The sequence below is a fragment of the Syngnathus typhle genome, linkage group LG1 (assembly GCF_033458585.1).
Source record: "Syngnathus typhle isolate RoL2023-S1 ecotype Sweden linkage group LG1, RoL_Styp_1.0, whole genome shotgun sequence".
Classification (NCBI taxonomy): domain Eukaryota; kingdom Metazoa; phylum Chordata; class Actinopteri; order Syngnathiformes; family Syngnathidae; genus Syngnathus; species Syngnathus typhle.
Genome location: NC_083738.1, coordinates 11,394,764 through 11,411,436, shown reverse-complemented (window position 1 = coordinate 11,411,436; position 16,673 = coordinate 11,394,764). Strand labels below are relative to the sequence as shown.

Here is a 16,673-nt window from a genome sequence, read left to right as displayed (position 1 = left end):
GTCTGCAACATTTCCGTTTTAAACCGAATATTAATGTTTTGTTGTTTGTCTCTTTTTTTTTTAAATCCAACTCTCATCCTGACAAGAGTTTCATGCAAACCCTTTCGACCTCATGAGTCTGTCATGGAAGTGCAGAATATTATTCCAAAATGTCAGAAAACATTGAGGATTAAGAACCTCTCAATGTATAGCATTTGTTTTCCAGGTGATGAAGCTGCGTAAATTGGCCCAGCAGATTGCCAACTGTCGTCAGTGTCTGGAGCGCTCCAGTGCCCTCATCACACAGGCAGAGCAGAGCCTGAAAGAAAACGACCACGCCCGCTTCCTTCAGACTGCCCGAAATGTCGCTGAAAGGTGAGTGATGGAAACAGATACGTAATTTGCATCTTCTTTAAAAAACTCATCTCTTTTCACATTTGATTTGACTGAACCTCACTGAATACTCACGTGCTAGTGGTGGTGACAGGGCCCCTCATTTGGTTTTAGATTGGAATGTAAGTAGTCATTTTTATGGAGAGGTAGACCTATAAAAAATGTTGGTTGGTTTTTTTTCAACATTTCAGATTTTTCAATCTTTGTCTCTCCTAAATACATGCCAGAGTTGCCATGGCAACAGCCTCCTCCCAGGTACTCATCCCTGATGTCAATCTAAACGAAGCTTTCGACAACTTTGCCCTGGACTTTTCTCGAGAGAAGAAGATTTTGGAAGGCCTTGATTACCTAACAGGTGCATTGTGCAACAGATTATCAACACAGACACATTATAAATATCCTTTCTATAGAAGCTTTTTACAGTTGCTCTTTCAGTAGTTTTGCTTGGCTGTATTAATGCATTGCCATATGCCATATTCAAAAGGAAAAGAATGAATGAATAAACAAACACATTTCGTAGTCTTAATGTCATGCTTGTGTATTTATATACTTTTCTACTGCTACTACTGTCCCATGCAGCACCCAGCCCGCCGTCCATCCGAGACGAATTGTGCACAGCGTCACACGACACCATCACTGTTCACTGGACATCTGAGGACGAGTTCAGCGTCACATCTTATGAGCTGCAGTACACCATATACACTGGCCAGACTAATTTCATCAGTGAGTCATGTGACACACGTGCACACACACACACACAAAGTACTTTCATTGGGATGTCTATCAAATGTGTTTTAGAGGGATTTTATCGAGTTAATTTTCAGATCAAACCACAGCATGAAAATATAAGAAAGTGGAACATTTCAACTCTTTGTATAGCTGGGTGTTTTTGCAACATGCTCAATATTTTATTCTATTTTAGGCTAACCTAGATTTTCCCCCTTTCTATTGTCAATGTTTCAAGCCAAACAGAGCTGATCTGCACTGAGTCCTGCGAATTGTAAAAGTTGACCAATGTGAGCAACCACAGTGAGGCTTGTTTGAAGACGTGTTTGAAAACACGCGTGAAGTGTTTGAAAACATGCATGTTAGGCTGATTGAGCACTCCAAATTGCCCCAAGGTGTGAGTCTGAGTGCGGATTGTTGTTCGTCTCTTTGTGCCCTGCGATTGGCTAGCAACCGGTTCAGGGTGTCCCCCACTTACTGCATGATGACTGCCGGATAGGCTCCAGCACGCCCACGACCCCCGTGGGGACAAGCGCTACAGAAAATGGATGGATGGATGAATTATGATCATAGGTTGCCAAATCAGCAGCTGGGATGCTAGTCCAGCGACCAATGGAATTACTTTGAAGTTAAAGGGCTTAGAAACTATATCCATATAATGTTTTATTTAAGTTACATTTTTGTTTCTTCATAAAGATTGGAGCAAATTATTGCTCCCTCGATAAATAAAACTATATCTCGCTCACCGTGGAGGAAGAGACAGAATGAATGTGAAAATCGGAGTGGATAATGGAGTAATAGAGGTAATATACCTCTTACCGAGGATGACATGATTATTTTACATAATTATGCACACTGCACCTCTCGGCTTTAATCTGCCTCTTTTACCCCTTCATCCTCTCGACGCTTTCCTCGTGCAGTCTGACTTTTCTGCATCTAACCATGAAAGGGGAGTGCCCTGGCCTGTTTGAAACATCAGGATACATTTCAACTCTGACTCAGACATTCAGCCTCGTGCTGCCATTCAGTCCTGAGAGAGTCACAGCAGACATTCAGAAACACAGAAACCATTAGGCCTAGCAGGCCACTTAGGTTTCTACCATTGCAACTTAGGTTTCTACCATTCAAAGCGGCTAAACGCTTCCATTTGAGTACCAACTGATCTCTCCCCTGGCATCAGTCTCATTCCTCCTGGGGGCAACAAGAAGTGGAAAGAGTGGCCTTGCAAGAACTGTCTGTGCTGATTCATATGGGTACAGCACAGGAAGAAAAACAGGCAAGTAAAAAAGTATTGTGCAGAATGAAAGCTAAATAACAAACTAAGCAAACATAAGAGGTCTTGCACTATGAATATATACATACAGTAACATCTACCTTTACAAGCTTCAAGGAAAACAGGCAATGAGTCAAATTTGATTTCATGGTACTGACTCAATGCTTAGTCAAAAACAACATTGAGCCAAAAGTAGCAAAAGAGAATCTTTGATGGAAGTAATTAAAATTGAATCCAGATGCTTATTAATTGATGAAGTTCTAAAATTGCAAATGACCCACATTTGAACCTTGTTTATTTTTTGTCCTCCTTAGACTACTTATAAAATTCTCTTACCAGTCTGCATGATCCTTCTGTGGCATCCATACCACAGCCTCCAATTTCTATACCATTAGTAGCCTAATATTACATATTTGGTTTATTTAAAAGAAAAGAACATTTTAACATGGTTGTAAGCTAACCTAATACATTATGATAGAAACGTCATCTAATTGCACAAAACCGAAATTCCAGAAAAAAGAGCTCTACATACACGTTTGTTTCCTGCAGTGCTCCTCCCGTCAGTTGCCACCTTTGTAACGCATGATGCCATCATCATGCTCTTTGCATTTACAAACTCTACCACCCACTTACACAAATATACATACGTACTGTGTTGAATTCAACTCGAGCTACATTATTTTTACTTTAGCGCTAGATTTCATAACATTCAAAACCAACAATACTTGCTCTTACAAAGTACAGCAAACCTTAAGTTTTAAGAATTATTGTAATGTATTTATGATCAAGATGCAGAACAACCAATGCTTCATTCTTGGCAAATGTTCAATGTCAAGTTTGCTGTTTTTACACTGAACAAAAATCGCGTGTTTCAGGGGTGACAATCATGAGGAAACATGCCTACGGTTGCCCACCCATCTCACCTTGAACTAAGCATTCCATCATCAAAGAAGAGTCGTGATGGTCTCCTAGGGTAGCTACCATGTGTTTCGCTCATATCATCTGTCGAGGACGCATTCATTTTCTTTCCCACCGCCCAGTTTCCTGTTGCTACAACCTTACTTTGAAGCCGCAGTGTTTTATAACGCTGTGAAGCTGATGGCAGCGGGCATTTTCCTCACATTTTCTCTTTGAAAACATACCAGTGTATAACCCTTTTTTAATACCATACTAAAATAATACGTATATATGAGGGAAAACTGTGTCAGTGGTTAACATTAAAACTATTTACTCAATCACAATTTCTTCATCGCAGTCACTTCAAAATAACTCTCCATCTCAGAGTTCCTTCCCCTCATCCGTTCTTAAAAGCAGCTCACATTTAATGGCCTTATTTGCGTCCTGTGAAGTATTTATATTTACAAGAAGTCTCTCTGCTATTACTTATGTATGTATGTTGTTGCCACCCCGCTCAATAATTCATGAAGTCCCAGAAGGTTTGAAGTCAAGATTGTTCCCAGAGCTCCGGATTGCCACCACAGGGAAAGATTTAAGGAACATTTAAGATGAGAAGGAATTATTGTAGTTTCGTCTATGCTACAAAACCTGAACCTGTATGGCGATTCAACAAAATGCTTTGTTTTATTTGCCGTTTGAATATGTTGATTATTGGCAGTTGATGTAAATCTAAAGAGAAGTGTTGGGAAAAGTGCTCCTTTGCCAATCTGGCTGATAGCATACTTCACTGACACTGTTCTCTTACGTGTGTACAGTAACAACTCAAGAAAATGATGAAAATGTACTCTTCTATCAATTAGAGACTTTGTTTTGCTTTGGTGCTTACTTTATTTAGGATCTAAGAATGTCTTGAATAACACTGGGGTTCTGTGTGGAGTTTACATTTTCTCTCTGTGCGCATGTGGCTTTTCTCCAGCCACTCCACTTCCTTCCACATATCAACTTGTATTGTAGGTTAGCAAAGACCCTAAATTGTCCGCAAATGTGAACTTGGGATGAGCTACCGCCTCTTACCCAAGGTCAAATGACATAGGCTCCATCTCCAACATGGTTGGATGGATGGGATAACATCCTATATAAATAAAGGGTTGTGTTTCTCCTGATCCATTTGTTTCTTTGGACCAGAACACAGATATTTGTCCACATTGGAGAGAATTGAAAACAAAATTGTCCTGTAATTTAGACTTGGGACGCCTGTAACAATAGTCAGCAATACAGAAGCATGTCTATTTCTTTTAAAATCAATAGTTTTGATTACAGTATTGAGAAACAAAAAAATCTGAAAAGCAAAAGCATCCTAGTGGTGAAAAGTGAATTACTATCGGCACATGGCATCGATTCAACTACGGTAACTCATGTGAGCTTGGCCTGTCTTTCCAGACATTTGAACATGACAAGCTTTCACATTTTTTCACCTCCGGGCTTGTAGTGCACTCTGCACATATCCCCCCTGTTGTATCTCTGTCTCCTGTTGTTAAAGCGTTCACGATTCACGATAATGAGCGTAACAAAGTCAGCCCTGGCCAGGCGCGCATGGCATATTAAACCTGACGGAAAGGTAACGAGACGGATCACTACGTGCACATAAATGTTGCATAACACCTGAGGCCGTGGGCTCGCCAAGCTTTTGCACGGTTTGATGACTCGGTGTGCTTTGAGGGGAAAGATAACACGGCTCTGCTTAAAAGTTGGTGGAGCGTGTTGTGTTGTTCCCAGTTGAAAATCAAAGAGAAATGCTGTGCTTAACCTTCCTTGTTAGCATAACACTGTCGCTTAGGGGCAGTGTTTCCGTGTGTCGTGAGAGATGTTCAGCTGTAACGTGGGAAATTGTCCAACATTAAATACCGAGCGCATTGTAAACAGGATCGCCAAACCACAGGTCAGTTAGCGCAAGGCCTGGTCAGCCAATTGCTAATCGTGCATGCGTGGCAAATCGGAGAATCTTGAGATTTCATGTTGTGGCATCGGCACATACTCAGTTTATGTGTATGTTGCAGTTAGTGTTGGCTCTCATTTGAACACACCTGACAATGTCTTTGGGGACACAAAAGGAGAAAAGGTGATACATGTCCTGCTGTCAGGATCACCAGGCTGCAATAGACGCAGAGAGAGCACATAAAATGCATAATATAAAAAAATCAACCCTTATCTTAAGCACCCAAGAGGGCAAGGGAAAACTAAAAAAAAAAACATACTAAAAGAAAGATGGTGCAAAAAAGTTGGGGACCACTTATCTATTTTCTTGTGAGCTGATCCACAAAACCATATAGATTCCATATGATGTGAGCGAGGGTTCCATAGTGTAGTGGTTAGTGCTTTGGACTCTGACCCCAGCGCCTCGGGTTCTAATCCCATGGGAGCTAAAATACTTTATCATAGATAATATGCAACGCTTGTGTGTTGCCCGATATAACCATACACCTCCCTAAACTTTAGGGTTAAGGTTATAGCTAGGGTTAGGGTGAGAGCTATGGTTAGAGCTACAGTTAGGGTTAGAGCTAGAGTTAGGTTAAGAACTAGGGTTAGGCTTAGAGCTAGGGTTTTCTGCAAGTTTTAGCTCCTGCAGAACGTGAAAATGACCAAAAACTTTTCACGCAGGTGGACTTAACGAGGGAATCCTGGAAAACATGTTGGAATGCGGCCCAGAGGACTAGAGCTTGACACCTGTAAACTTTGACCATGATATTTCTCTAATAAAGTGGCCTGTTATTAGGTACACTTGAAAATGGCGGTGTACCTAATGGAGTGTCCGTTTGATTCCCTCCTTAAGTGCACCTGCGTGAAAAGTTTTAGCTCCTGTAGAACGTGAAAATGACCAATGTGTGTGTTTTACGTTGTTATATAACTCTCCACACATATATAGGAATAGAACTTTATGTCTTTTGTTGTCATATAACTGATTTTAATATAGAAGCTGGTGTAACACTTAACAGATTTTTGTCGGTGGTGTGCCTTGAGATTTTTTCCGATGAAAAGGTGTCCCGTGAATGAAAAAAGGTTGGGAAACACTGGCTTAGGGAGTTATTGCGTGTGTTCCAGGTTTGTACAACTCTGCTGACAGCTGGATGATTGTGCCCAACATCAAGCAGAACCACTACACAGTGCACGGCCTGCAGAGCGGCACGCGCTACGTCTTCTTCGTCAAGGCTATCAACCAGGCAGGAAGCCGCAACAGCGAGCCGGCCCGTCTCAAAACCAACAGTAAGTCATGTGGCCCTTGTCTGCAGGTTCTCGTTGAATATTTACAAGCCTTATTAGTTTTGTTTTTGATGGCTCGAGCATTGTACAAGTCCTTTAGTTTGTACCTTTCTGCACAGTGACGTTAGGGTGTTCTTTTATGAATGCATTGTTCTCCCTCTCACTAATGGATGGGAGTACTAATAAAAGTTATCTTAGTATTATACGTGATTTTCTCTCAATAAGCTTACCTTTGATCCCAATATTTTGGAAACACCAGAATTTCCGGTCTGTAAGGCCCTGCTTCTTTCACAAGCTTTGACTAATGCGGTCAATTTGTGGATTTTTAAGGCGTAATGACGCCACTACTACGTTAAGTACTACTCCCAGTTCTACCACTCGGTCCTTGTTTCCCACCTAAGCGCGTTTGCAAGAATGGAGTATCCCAATTCTCAAAGGGCTTCAGATCACAACAGGAAGCGGCGACAGCTCCAAGAAATAGCCACAAGCGATCAATGGGCGGCCTGATGTGAGACAAAGCCTTTTGACGTCACAAAACAAGAAGAAGAAAAAATAGTCAACGTAATTACAGATGTTTACCAAGTGTGTCCAAGGTAAAATGGGGATGTTGCAAGACTTGCTTTGAAAAATGCTTCTTTCCGTCTGGAGAAGCCTTTTATACAAATCACCACATATTAGGTGTTTTGTTTACAACCATTCCTTTGTTTCTTGCCCCATCACAATTCACAACTTGCACGCCATCATCTTTCTTTGTGAGCACTGAAATTGACTGGTGAAACTGTGTCACAAGGTAGGAGAACATCTCTTTACACAAAGAAAATACGTCAAAGATAAGCAAAAGCTAGATACCAATTACAGAAAGAATTCAATCTGTGGTATGTAACCTTTTTATTGTGAGGAAAAAAAGTTTTCACCAAACCCACTACGAGAGATGACACAGTGCTGACATTGCCTGTAATTTCTTCTTTTTGCTGTATTTGCCAGTATTTTAGAGTGGACCTTTGTCTTGCATTTAAAAAAACAACAACATGTAAACATAGTTTGTGTTTCTGTAACAGAAAATATTCATACAAGAATTACAGTGTAAACAAAACAGGCCTGATGTAAAACGCACAAAGCACCAACGCAGCAGTGATTGGGAATGACTCACTGCGTTTGACTGTCAAGGATGTTTGTCTGATATCATCATCACCATGGAGGCAACAGAAGTTATATAAATCAGTGGAAGTGGAAGTATTTAATTGTTTGAAGTTTACTTTTACTTGCTCTCGGAGTTCTCCAACAGACGCATTTCATTTTGACACCAGCATTAACTCATTTTTATATAACCACAACTCGTACATACAATAAAAGGGTGTCATACTGTTTTTAACAGTAACATTTAGCAACAGAACATTTGGCATTCTTATTAATATTATGAATGGCTAAAGTAAGTAATCTAAGGTCGCCATGGTAATTAACACAACACCGCTGTTCTTTCTATCCCAAGGCAATGCACTCTGTAGGGTTGAGGGATGTAGAGTTAGAAACTCGAGCCATGTAGCTGATTCGGGATGTTAAATTGCAAAAGTATTTCAGTGAAGCTTAAATAGAGTGGATATGATGACTCCTCTGAGCGCCTGTCAGCAGCCGAGCCGCCGCATTGAGGATTAACCGTAATCTGAACACACTGCTGAGTAAAACAACATGAAATGCTAAAAAAAAAAGTTGCGCTTGAAGCCACTTCAAAGTTTGTCAGACTTTTCTTTGAAAACCAAAATAACCAACTTTTTAATTGCAGTGCATCTCTAAGACCAAAATCCTTTTATTCCACTGGTTGAGCTCTGGTATATTTAAAATGATTATTTAACATATAGAATAATGTTTCATATGCATTGTGGTTTTTTTTGCATCGCATAAAGTACTTTGGGACTCTGTTGGCAACGCTGCTCAGTCGTGGCACAGTGCTAATCTGTTTACATCACCTACCTTTCACTAATAAACGTCTGCAAATGCAAAAACACACCTTATGGTGTGACAAGTAATGGCTACTGGTGCGTGTTATCACTCACATTGTCTCCGAAGAGCAAAGCCGAATAAAATGTATCGTCGCTTCCATACGCAACTGACTGAGTCGCAACCCTTTGCTTCCAGCCAGTCACAATGTCATGCCCATGCAAAAGAGGCTTGAATTGAGCCGCCTGAAAAACAAATATTCAAATGAGCACAAGGGTAATAAATGCTTAAGACGCCTAAATGATGAACATATAACAATGAATGATTTTAGGGCTATGTCTGTGTATCATTTGTATGGAGACAAGTCCCAGACTACATGTCCTGACCTACCCAAAACAAATGAATGAAAATAATTTTAAGTTTAGGCTGACGTGACCCATTTAAATAGTACATTTTCACATTACACAATTTTTACAATTTATACAGTCAAATTGAAATGATAAATTTTAGATGATATCAGAGACATATTTATTCAGACACTAAGTGGTGAATTAAAATCAGACAAATTAAACATAAAAACCCCTTTGTCTGTGAGATTTCAATTTAAAACCATTAATAAAATGGGTTAATTTTTAAATTTTATTTAAGTCTCCTCACAAGATGGATGTATCTGCAGATACGTATGTGTTATGATACACCCATAAAGATTCAGTAGGTTAGTTTAAATGTCTTGTATCCTAAAAAAACATTTTAGTCATTTCACAGCAGGGAGATTCACTATGCTTCGCTATGTAAAAGAAAAACAAGTATTCAAATGTTTTATTCAACCTGCAAACGTTTTTGATTAGCCTTTTAGCAGTAACGGGCTTTTTAGCAGTTATTGATAAATGTCAAATCAATATGTTGCTTCATTATTTCCTATCCTGAATGTTTGAGTCAAGTTCATTACAGGAAAAAAAGAAAAAAATCTGCTTTTATTTCAGGCCCTTCTGCCTCACCCTTGTGCGAGATAATGCTGTCTGTCATTTTCTGTTTAATCCTCACTTTGAAGACTTCCTTCAAACACCCCTTCCCTGTGTCTTTGGTTGTGGATTAGAGCACCGATGTGATGCGGGCATGACATGCAATCGGGGAACATTTAGAATTGAATTTGGGCTATCGTCTACTTTTTTGCAATGAAGTTGCATCACAATCTGGCTACAATAAGAAATGTACTATGTTAATTGAAGCAAAAGTGGCATACCTGTAGACAGTACCAGAGTATTAAGATGCATATCTCATCATACCCTTATTAGCATGTCAAAACTGGTTCAAATAGGTTTGTTTGAATGAGTTGGATGTCCAAGAAACTGACCAGACTAGATACCTGATACTCATGATATGCTTTCAGCATCACACTTCAGTTTATTTTCCCAAATGCTTTTCGAAAAACCTGCAACAGACGCCACCACTGTGGCATAATAAAACAACCATGGTGATAAAGGCTTCCTTTATAAGCGTTATAATGTTAGTGTTTATTAAAATGGACCCATAAATTTGATTTACTTTTCGGCTCTCATATTTTATGAGTTCCATATTCTCAAACGAACTGTCTTGGTGTCTAGTAAAGTTGGTTCCATAAAAAACTTCCATAAGATTTAATAATATTTTTGCTATAAATGTCCAGTGGTGCAGACCCATCGCACCCTGCTTAAAGTTGAGTGTGCTTAAAGAGCAAATGTAAATTAAGCGTACGAGTGTTGTGAGGTACAGCCTTGGTAGTGTACATCATTTTAATGGGGAAAATAATCTTTGTTTTACAAATTATTTTGAGATGTCCTCCGTGCAAATGCATCACAGTCAAATGGCAACATAAATGAATTATGCTATTATTTTTTTAATGAAAAAAAGTTTTCTCTCTAGACTTGCATGGTTAGTTACGATTAGTTAATATGCATTGTTCAAGTGTGACCTTCAGTGACACAATCCACAAAAAAAGTATACCATAAAGAGATGGCAAAAGTTTAACTTTCTTTGAATGGTTTATTTTCAAATTGGATTCTTCTCTGTCTCATGCTGGGTTTTAATCTCCTCACTTTCATCCCTGGCACTCTGTCCTTTGATCCCCGGGACTTTGACATACGATCATCTCCTTGTGCCCTTTTCTCCAGCTCATCTTCCCGTTTTTGCAGCCATCTGTCACTTTAGCCTGAAGGAAACATTTTCTATGACAGGACCTTGGGTCTCGTGGCAAAGAGATGCTTAGAAAAAGATCTTCAAGCTACTCTCGTTAGATTTTGAAATTCCATTCACCCATGCAGTTAAAGACAGACTGAAGAAATGTTTCTAATACCCAATGTTGTGATTTAATCCAATGTTGACATCAGCCGTTTTACTTGTCTCTTTTTGAGAGCGTAGTCGTGTTCTACTGTTTTAATAACACCAATGGTGATAGAATTGATTTCAGGAGAAGGCTTGTCATCCAATACATTCATGAAGAAATGTCTGCTTTTCACTCTTGGAAAGCAGAAAAGGTCCAATTGTTGTAACACTGGTAAGGCTTTCTAAATGTTCTCGTAATAGATTGTTTCTAGGTTTCACACACTGGCTGTCTCGTGCAACACAGCGGGCTTGATTGAAACGCCACTTAAAACCATGTTGTTGTTACCCTCTAAAGGCTTTCACCAGCTTTTAGGTTACTCCAGACTCAAAGAGCGAAACCCGACTATGCTTTAATGCAGCATTCTACTATTGTTGATAAAAGTTTCACTGCGCTTTAAGGTACTCACTGCAAAAAATGTGTCGCAGCATCATGAAAGCATGTATGAATTAAGTATGACAAAGGGGAGGGTCGACAATTGTGTGACCTTTTACTGCTGTGACCCATACTTCCCCATTTTTAACTCACACTGGCCCTGGACCATCCATTCTCATCTTAAAGTGGCGTGAGAAACTCTAAGTGGAGAAGAGTAAGCACGTGGATAACAGAAAAAGTGAGAGGGAGAGTGCACTAAAGACACCAAATAGCTTTTTGCAGGGACGAGTGTCTGCAGACGTGAGTGCCCTCAATCTTCTGCTTTTTATCCACTAATACAGTCGACTCACCCGTGCAGGTGAAGAAAGTAAGCCAAGCTCTGGCACGAGGTCATAAAAGTTCCAGGACTCGCATCTCATAAGATATATTTTACATACGAAATACAAAAATTGTTTTCATGGAGCGTTCACGTGTGCTTGGGCGTAGAGACGGTTATATGTGCCAGTGCAAGCTTAGTTTACCATGGTTAGTAATTATCCTAACTATGGGCGCGTTTGGCAATACACTCAGAGCGCACATTATGTCCATTCATCTACCACACCTTATGTAACAAGGTAATGGTGTCTATAATGCGTGCACTTTCTCATTTGTGCCGTTCACCTTTTTAAAGTAGCATGAATGCACCGGAAAAACTCATAAGGAAAACATGAGTGATGTAAGCTTCTCTGCTCCAATGCACTTCAATTGTTATGCTCCATTTTAACCCTTCCATAAAAGGAAAGCTAGAAATAAAAGATTAGTCATTAATTTTGAGCTTAAATCACAATATTATGGGCATGAAATTGAATTAATCTAACATCTGAACAAGGCACAACGTAATTAGAGTGTCTGTTAACAGGACAAAAAAACACTTTCATCCAGACACAGCTTTCTGGCTGACTTTTTATTGAATTCATATCAGTAATGTACACAGTTGCTATTTTAGATGTGTGTGGTTGCATCTCTACAGTCTAATGAGTGCTACAGGTCAGTGGCTATCCGGCCACCTATATTAAACCTATTTCTCCGACATTCCAACATTAGCATGACTGTAAAATACCCTCTTTATTCTATACAATTACATTTTACATGTATCCTAAGAGTATAGCATTGGACCATTCTTCACATCATATGTAATTTATCATACATTACATATTGGTTCCACTATGTACATGTACGTATGTGTATGACTATAGCAAATACAATGTAATTATCCAGGGGGATGAAAAATGCTGATACTCAAACGTAAGATTCTTGTTGTTAAGTACCCGAATATGTCTGTCTGCACGTGTGTGTGGCAATATATGTAGTATGTGTGTGTGTGTGTCCTGGCCCCCAGATGTGAGCCTCTACTTTAACTAAGCCTAAAAACCAGGCTGAAAATATCATGAGTCAAGGTGCCTTGGGGGATACACATAGCTTTTGAGTTTCTTTCAAAGAGACTGCGATAATATTTACCCAGCGTGCATCCCTGACGAGAGACGTCAAACTAACTCAGAGGCTTTTAGGTAAACAGTGGGAGATTGCGCGGAGACGAGGGAAGAGGAGACTATGGCGACTGTTATGTGGTGTTGAGTGGAGAGTACAAGACAAATATTTCATATTTCTGGCACGGCTACAGAATTGATTTCTCAAAGACGTATGGCATTTTCACAAGTGGCAGAGATTTAACATGAAATTTACTATGCCATGTTTAACAGTGTGATCTTATCACTGTACTGTTTGGTTAAGCGTGGCATAATCTGCTGTAGTTCATTTCATAGTACCTCATAAATCTCTCTAGGTCGTCCTCAGACGAGCTTTCCATCATTGCTTCTAGTCATCCCGATTCCCCATACATCTGGCCAGTTCGTTAGTGTACATACATACATTTTATTAAATATTTAGCGTGTATTCATTTTCACTTGATGCCAGATGGTTAAATTTACAAAACGTACCCAGTGGAGTGGAGCTGAATGGAAATCGCTTTTTGACTAACAGTAAAGCCCTTCCAGTCTGTAACAATGCACTGCTTCAAGGCAACCGTACAAAGAACAGGTATCAAAGGGGCAGACAGTTTGAAACTTGTTTAATTGGTACAGCCTCACAATAGAATAGCAAACCTCTGGTTACCTCCATTTTCCTTTACCAGACATTTGGTAGAAATGTGAACATGCACTTTACTTTGCACCCATCCTCAATTTATTAGAATAAACAAGATTCTAGTTGACAGCTGCTTATTGGTCTCACATACTTTTAATGCTTGGTGGAGGCCTGCACTGTCTGAGTCTGAATGTACTCTTTTTTTTGGGTACAATTGCAACTGGTCAGACCTCAAAGCAGACACAGAGCGTACATGGAGATAATAAAAGGCTTTATCCCGTCTAGAGTGAAACTGCTAAATAGATGGGGGTTGGTCATACAAAATACAAAGTGGAAACAGAAGATGCTACTTACGAGGAGCAAAAAGGACAAACACAAAAGCTATATAAAAGCTATATTTGATTCGATCAAGCGGATGCATGAAATATCTGGTTCCAAGTCCATTTTTCAAATGTATGTATGGTCGACTTTAAAAACAAAATTGTCTGGAGAATGAAACACATTTCAATGGAGCAGTGACTAAAAGAAGGAAAGCAAGGAGGATAATAGCAGAAATAGCAGATTTTCTTTCTATAAACAAAAATCACAAAAAATAATTCAACTAAGAGCAGAATCCAAAAGGGACTAAGACAATGCAGCTCAGCAAATAACAAAGATCTAGGGATGATCTGGCACCCTACTTGTGTGGCCGCAGGCTAATGACTTGGAGCTGATTCCCAGTTGCTTCTTGGTGCACTCTTCCTTGTTTAACTCCTCCCCGTGACACTTTGGGGAAACATAGGAAAACACAGGGTGAGCCGACTGAAACAACAACGACTCAGAGTGGATCACGATAACAATTAATGCATATTAACCTAACCACAGGATACAACAACCTTGCCTGAAAATTTAGTAGCACCTGCCAAAAAAATAGCTTTAAGATCTTGTGTTGTGTGTTTGATTAATGCCAGTTCAACTCACGAGTGTGTTTGTCCTCACGTTCCTCCCCTCCAACCTCAGTCGCCACTGGCTCACAGGAGTCGTCCCCTGGACAGCCATGACAGAGGGCCCCAGTGTTTGCAAGAGGCTGCGCTGGCAGCGATAAGCAGTTCAAAGAAGCAAGCGCATTAATGTAATTGGCTGCCAGCAGCACGTTGGCCTCGTCCTCTCAAATCCACAAGCGGTTTCACTCAGCAGGCGGATTATGGGGGGGGGGGGGTCGAGAGGATGAGATTGAGAGGACAGGGAAAGAGAGATGAAGGGAAGGACACAGAGAGCGAGGGGATCGGGTGCGAGGGGGGCTCATTGTGTCTCATTAAGCCGTGGGAGGCTGACCGAGCCAACAAGCTAGAGGTGTCACAGTTAAATGTCAGGTCTAAGAGGGATGCAGATGACCTCCTACAAGTTTACAGTGACAATCTTCAGCCTGGAATTATCCCATCAACTTCTCCCCTCTAACTGTCTCGCGCCTCATTTGCCCTCTCAATTTTCCACCCGTTTCGCCCAAATTGCTGGTTTCATTATGTGAACGCTTAAAACTCAAGCGTTAACAAAATAAACCTCAGAAGCACAACGATCACCACCAAGTTTGAACTATCAACAAAATGGGAGAAAAAAAATGTTCAGTATGTTTGTTCGTTATAAAACAAAAGCTATTTAAGTTAAAATAACTTTGACACTCTACAGTATAAGTGTTGTTATTACCATTGTGCCAAATTTGAATCATTAAAACAAAATCACTGATGTAAAAGGGGCTTCAAAATAGTGAAAGATGCAATGCAAATTTTCAAGAAACTTTCTTATGCCTCCACATCCCTACAGTTTTTGCGCCAACAGAGCCAGAATCCAATTATGATCCAGAAGACACTGGCCTACTTATCTAATATATAGTTGGGAAGGAAGGATTCAAGCTGTTTAATAAACTATAAAAAAAAAGAAAATCATCTCCACAATTCAGTTGTGGATATTTCTCAGTCTTTGTTTATGTTTGCTTCAACCTCCTGAATAAAATTTTGCCACAGTTTATTGTGACTAACGATACCATCATTGCTCTGTGGATGCAAACTCGTGAACAAATTGTTGTAGAGTGGACTATTTTGTCTCATAGCAAATATTGCCCAGGTTTGATTCCTTGGATTTTTTTGTACTTTGTGTTACATTTTATTCCTGAGACGTCATTCCCACTGTCACGCATTTGCTGTCAGTATTGACACCCAAGTTGCCTATGGAATTGTTGCAGAATGATGGCAGCGTTTTTTCCACCATTCCAACTTACTCAAAGTTTCCTTCTGCTAATTTTGAAGTCTGTGTGATGGCAGGCACACAGGAGGATGCCGGCTGCCTTTCTCCACTCTCACAAACTGTTTTCACCAAGGCTGCGAGAAGCTTTGAAGTTTCGACTGCGCTTTCCTTGTCTCACAAATAACTTTCCCCTTATGTCTCTCCTTGAGGTCTCTGCAAACACTTCTCAACCCACTTTTTGTTCATATTTCCCCTTTCCTGCAGCTGCTGCCATCATTTCTTCTCCCTCAGCTCCTGCATTGTCCACACCTTTGAGCGATAATAACTATAGACAAAATGGGAATGACTCAGCACTGTCACTGTCATTTTGTGGCTTAAGCGCTGTGAATTGTTGTGGTTGTTTGGTCTGTAGTAGACCAACTGCTGATAATAACAATTCACTGGTTCTTGAAACTCACATTGTAATGCATCTGGACTTAAGCATGTAGGTTGCTGTAGATGCTGTATAAATGACGACAGCATGTGTAACGATTGCATTGCACTCACTTGAGGGAATACAGTCATGACATTTTGCCTGCACCTCTGCTGACAAAATTGGTGGTAGGCTTTAGACGTGCGGTCTCTCTGTTGCACTGTTGTGTGCGAGCTTCAAAATGCACGCACTTTGTTGCATTGTTTTAGTTCACCACTAGATGGCTCTAAAAATGCACACTGTCCCTTCACTATCTTTCATTAATTGCCCAAAAACCTACTGTTTTGAGGTACTTGTGTGTGCTCGGGTCGTGTGCTCAGGTCAATGTCCTACTTGAAGATTAGAAAAGTGGGGCTTTACCACCATCTTGTGGCATTGAAGGGCAATTGTTCGAAAACGCTGGATTGTGTTGACAATAATCACCTTGTTACTAATATTTGTGTATTGCCAGGTCAGCCATTCAAACTGGATCCCAAAACTGCGCACAAGAAGCTGCGTCTATCCAACGACTGCCTCACCATGGAGAAGGACGAGAGCTCTCTGAAAAAGAGTCACACTCCCGAACGCTTTGGTGGAACGGGCTCGTACGGGGCCGCCGGTAATGTGTTCATTGACAGCGGGTGTCACTACTGGGAGGTGCTGCTGGGAGCATCCACATGGTGAGA

The 16,673-nt window shown here is 40.3% G+C and overlaps 1 protein-coding gene across 5 annotated transcripts in view; it reads left to right on the top strand.

The window, feature by feature from the left end:
• The window catches only part of mid2 (midline 2), an 86,979-nt gene that overhangs the window by 66,921 nt on the left and 3,385 nt on the right, over positions 1-16,673 (top strand). For all 5 annotated transcript variants that reach the window (XM_061279825.1, XM_061279834.1, XM_061279819.1 and 2 more), the window contains 5 exons: positions 206-354; positions 600-727; positions 952-1,095; positions 6,368-6,529; positions 16,460-16,667. In XM_061279825.1, coding sequence (XP_061135809.1) covers positions 206-354; positions 600-727; positions 952-1,095; positions 6,368-6,529; positions 16,460-16,667 — 791 coding nt within the window. The remainder of the gene's footprint in view (positions 1-205; positions 355-599; positions 728-951; positions 1,096-6,367; positions 6,530-16,459; positions 16,668-16,673) is intronic.